The sequence below is a fragment of the Zingiber officinale genome, chromosome 8A (genome assembly GCF_018446385.1).
Source record: "Zingiber officinale cultivar Zhangliang chromosome 8A, Zo_v1.1, whole genome shotgun sequence".
NCBI classification, from domain to species: Eukaryota; Viridiplantae; Streptophyta; class Magnoliopsida; order Zingiberales; family Zingiberaceae; genus Zingiber; species Zingiber officinale.
This window is the reverse complement of record NC_056000.1, coordinates 84,157,657-84,162,068: the sequence shown is the minus strand read 5'-3', so window position 1 is coordinate 84,162,068 and position 4,412 is coordinate 84,157,657. Positions and strand designations below refer to the sequence as shown.

The following is a 4,412-nucleotide window of genomic DNA, read 5'->3' as shown; positions in this document are numbered from 1 at the left end:
ATTTTAAAAACTATGAATACTTTTAATTTTAAAAAAAGTATTTAACGAATTATTATCAATTATAAATTCATATTAAATAGACACCATTTCATTTTTCCTACTTTTTTTTTAAAAAAATTTAACTATATTCATTTTCCTCATTTTAAGCCACTGTAAAATGCCTTTCAATTAAAAAAATAATTCTTTATAAATATTAAATTAGAATAATATTTAGTCAAGAAGAAGAAGTCCTTACTTCATATATTTTTAATTAAAATTGCTTCATATAATTTTAGTCAAAATTATTTTAATATAATCTAATTATGTTAATATTAATTCAAATTATTCTAATATGAATTAAAATTATTTTAATTTAGTAAAAAATGCTTTAATACTATTATAGTAATTTTGATATAAAAATTATTACAACATGTATAAAAGAGCATCTAAATCATAATAAAACGTCCTTTTTATTTTTTTTATATTTTTTTTATCAAAACATATCATCCCATATAAAATATATAATATATATATATATATATATATATAACTCTTATAAAAACATTTAAAATAATTCTAAGATGTATTAAAAAAAAATTAATTCAAATAGTCTCATTTACTAGTCTTGAATGATGGATCAGGTTCTACATCAATTTCCCATCAACTTAGATACTTTGATGCATTCTAAGACCTGTTAGAATACATACTTATATAAATACTTACTGTGCAGTAATTATAAATCTTAGCCATTTTATTGAGTAGGAATTATGATTTCTATAATCTCATAATTACTATAATATTATTAAAAATAAGAATATTTTTAAAAGTAAAAAATAGGAAGTAATTTTTTTTAAAATTTTATTTTATTTTAATAACAAATGAGGTGCACTGGTGAATTCCAAGTACCACGTACGATGCCGTCATGTTTACTTGAAGGGAAAGGAAAGTTCAAATTTTTTGGCATAAATGGAAAGGACGGTTACAGTGGTCCATCAATTATTTTCCAAGAGCAGTACGATAAATTGGGAAGCAGCAGAGCAGAGACCTGCAAAGCTGCCGCAGCAGCGAGAGAAGAGGAAGGAAGGAAAAGGGACTGAGCCGACCGCTGAAAACCACAGCAGTTCTACATCAAGCTCCTCCCTTTCCTCTTCCATCTACCCGATTTACTGCAGCGACAACGATCCTGAGCCACCTGTTCGATAGCCATAACTCTCCTCCTTCACCTCCTCGCCATGGCCGCCGCTGCGGTTATTTAGCCTCTTCCTGCAGTTCTTTTGGAGTTTTGTAGGCTTGAGGGAGATGGCGGCGGCGCTGGAGTGCTGGTCCGGCCGGCCGAGCACCGACGAGGACATGGTGGAGCAGGTGCTTATGCAGACTCATGATCGGTCTGAAGCTTTCCATCGCTCAGAGGAGGCGTCGCCGGCCTGCAACTCTTCGGCGTCTTCTTCTTCTTCTTCGTCGTCGTCGTCATCCTCCTCCCCGCCGTCCCCCTCCGCTGCCTTGCCGGCGCCGAAGAAGTGGCAGCGCCTCGGCCGTAACTTCGCCGGCGCTATCGCTGCCCTCCGCAGCTCCCTCTCCATTAACCTCGACTCCGTCCGCGATCCCTCGCCTTCGCGCTTCGACCGCCTCTTCCGAGGCGGACGGAACCTGGGATCTCACCCCCCGGAGAAGTTCTTCTCCAGTGCCCGCCGCCATTTTGAAGCATTGCCCAACAGGTTTTCCCCTCTGTCGATTGGTTTCCTTTCCTTTAGCGGCTTTGCTTCGCTGAGAACTAAAGACTCCTCCTTTTTGGGTTGAATCAATGGGGCGGCGCAGCTACGCGCAAGCAGGCTTCGACATGAAAGATGTGCTTTTGCATGTGAGATTGGTGGAGCAGGTAATGGCGGACGACCACCCAGCGATCAACCTCCAGGAGATTCACGACGACGACGGCGGAGGCAGTGAGGGAGTGGTCTTCAAGGTCACATTCGCCTGCAGCTCGCCCCTGTCATGGCCGGCGATGTCTGGATCTCTTGACACCTCGCTGATCTGCTGCAAGAAGATCCAGATCTTCGAGAAGAAAGGCTTGACGCTCGGCGTCGTCACCGTGCTCGTCCGAAGAGGCACCGAGCGGCAGTTCAAGTCCCGGATAGAGGCCTCGGTGAAGGCGGCGGTGAAGAAGCCCAAGACCGGCGGCGTCAAGCTCTCCTTCGGACTCTGCGGGTGCCAAGAGGAGAGCTCGAGGGCGATCGAGGAGGACGCCCAGTTCGAGGCAGAGGACGGGCAGTCGGCCGACGGCGACGGGCTCCGGCGGGCGCAGCAGCTACCCTGCCCACTCCCGATCTCGTCGGTCGTCGTCTCCATCGACGAGTGGCAGAGCATCCGGTCAGGCGGGGAGGATCTCGCTCGGTGGGTGCTGAACCCCGACGAGGTGGACCTCCTTGACCGCGCTGGGCCCACCGCCTTCAGGGGCGTTTACAGGGAGCGGCGGGCGTGGGTCAAGAAGCTTCGGGGCTGCGACCGGGGGAGCGCCTACGACGTCGAGGTCCGGCAGGACCTGCTCCAGCTGATGACCTGCGGCCAGAGGAACATCCTCCAATTCTACGGCATCTTCTTCGAGGAGAGGCATGGCCTCTGCGTAGCGACAAGGATGATGGACGGCGGATCCGTGCACGATCTGATCCAGAAGAGCAGAAAGCTTCCGGCGAGGGAGGTGGTGAGGATCGCCCTGGACGTTGCAGAGGGGCTCCTGTTCATGAACAACCATGGAGTCGCTTACAGAGACCTCAACACGCACAAAATTCTACTGGACAGGCAGAGGAACGCTTGCCTCGGCGACATGGGCATAGTTACTTCCTGCAACAATGCCGGCGAAATCACAGAGTACGAGACCGCCGGATACAGGTGGCTGGCACCTGAGGTCAGTGCCTCTCATTAGCTCATTCTCTCCATTACAGATTCAATTGAGTTATCATACCTCCATAAACTTAGCATGTAAGTTTACTATGGATTTCACAATCGACTTAGTTGTCGACAACACAACTAGCATGATTGCTTGAAGGAGGGCCTCTCTCTTCACTCGCGGACACAATTCGCTTGAAGGCTCTACGAACTTAATGCCTAGATTCGTATATGAAGCCGCCCTTCACATGAACTTCCCTTTTGGATTATAGTCAATCAAATCTTATGATCTCTATAGAGTTTACAATGGACTTTACGATCAACTTAGTTCTCGATACAACTTGCTTGATGATCATGTGAAGGAGTGCTTAGCTCATAGCGCCTAGATTTATATATGAATTCGTTTTAGAATTCATGCGCTAGATTTCTATATGAATTCGTTTTAGAATTCATGCGCAAACATAGAAGGCCCTTCATATGAACTACCCCTCTTGGATTAGTCAATCAAATCTTATGATCTATATAGAGTTTATCATGGACTTTAGCATCAACTTATTTCTTGACACAACTTGCATAATGATCGCTGAAGGAGTGTTGAGCTCTTCACTCGCTCATACAATTCAGAAGCTAAACACCTAGATTCATATACGAATTCATGCTCTATGGTTGAATTGCAAACATCTGTCCTATAGATCTTACAATATCCTTTTGGCACACTGAGTGATAGTGTTTGATACTGATGCAGATAATTGCCGGGGACCCTGAGAGTGTGTCAGAAACTTGGATGAGCAATGTCTACAGCTACGGCATGTCTCTGTGGGAGATGCTGAGCGGTGAGGCAGCCTACTCTTCCTTCTCTCCCGTCCAAGCAGCGGTAGGGATCGCAACCTGTGGCCTGAGGCCAGAGGTACCCAAAGACACCCCTCAGTTCCTCAAGTCACTCATGCACAGGTGCTGGAACAGCAACCCTACAAAGAGGCCTCAGTTTGCAGAGATCATCGCGATCCTAAGCAGGCAAAGTGGCCGATCGTAAAATGTGTCTGAAAAAGCGTGCTTTAGCTTTCCTACTGTGAATGTGGTTTGTGATCTTTGTTTGCAAGAGAGTGAGTGAGTGAATGAGTGAGTTGAGATTGTGATGGTTGCATTCCTATATGCTTTTTTTTTGTCTGAAACAGCAAGCTACATTGGATCTACTGAAACTTGCATGCTCTCTATTCTCTTGTTTGTGTAGGGTTGTCTCTTGTCAAATTATCATCTGGTCCACTCGCCTTTCACTCGCTGTATAAAGTAGTATGGTGTCCAACAACTTTCCCCACTTGATGGTCCAACACCGGCATGATGATAGATAAGTGTCCGGGTTTATCCTGACTAATCTTAGAGGTAAACAGTCTTTCTTTTTATCCTTTGGCTCACTTATTGAGTAAATTCAGAGTAAAATCTAGGATATTCGTCCCATTTGAAAATGATCCCGAGTGTTTTACTATTGCACCACCTCTGTAGGGGCGGTAGATGAGTATTTTAGTTCTATTGTTAAGGTAGCATCTTCTCATGGT

General features: G+C 44.9%; 1 protein-coding gene across 1 annotated transcript; it reads left to right on the top strand.

Moving 5' to 3' along the window:
* The first annotated feature begins 990 nt into the window (after window positions 1-990).
* LOC122009763 lies at window positions 991-4,073 on the top strand. The gene is made up of 3 exons (XM_042566041.1): window positions 991-1,694; window positions 1,795-2,878; window positions 3,605-4,073. Exons 1-3 carry the CDS (start codon window positions 1,279-1,281, stop codon window positions 3,890-3,892), a joined length of 1,788 nt encoding a protein of 595 aa, XP_042421975.1. The 5' UTR covers window positions 991-1,278; the 3' UTR covers window positions 3,893-4,073.
* Window positions 4,074-4,412: the final 339 nt, after the last annotated feature.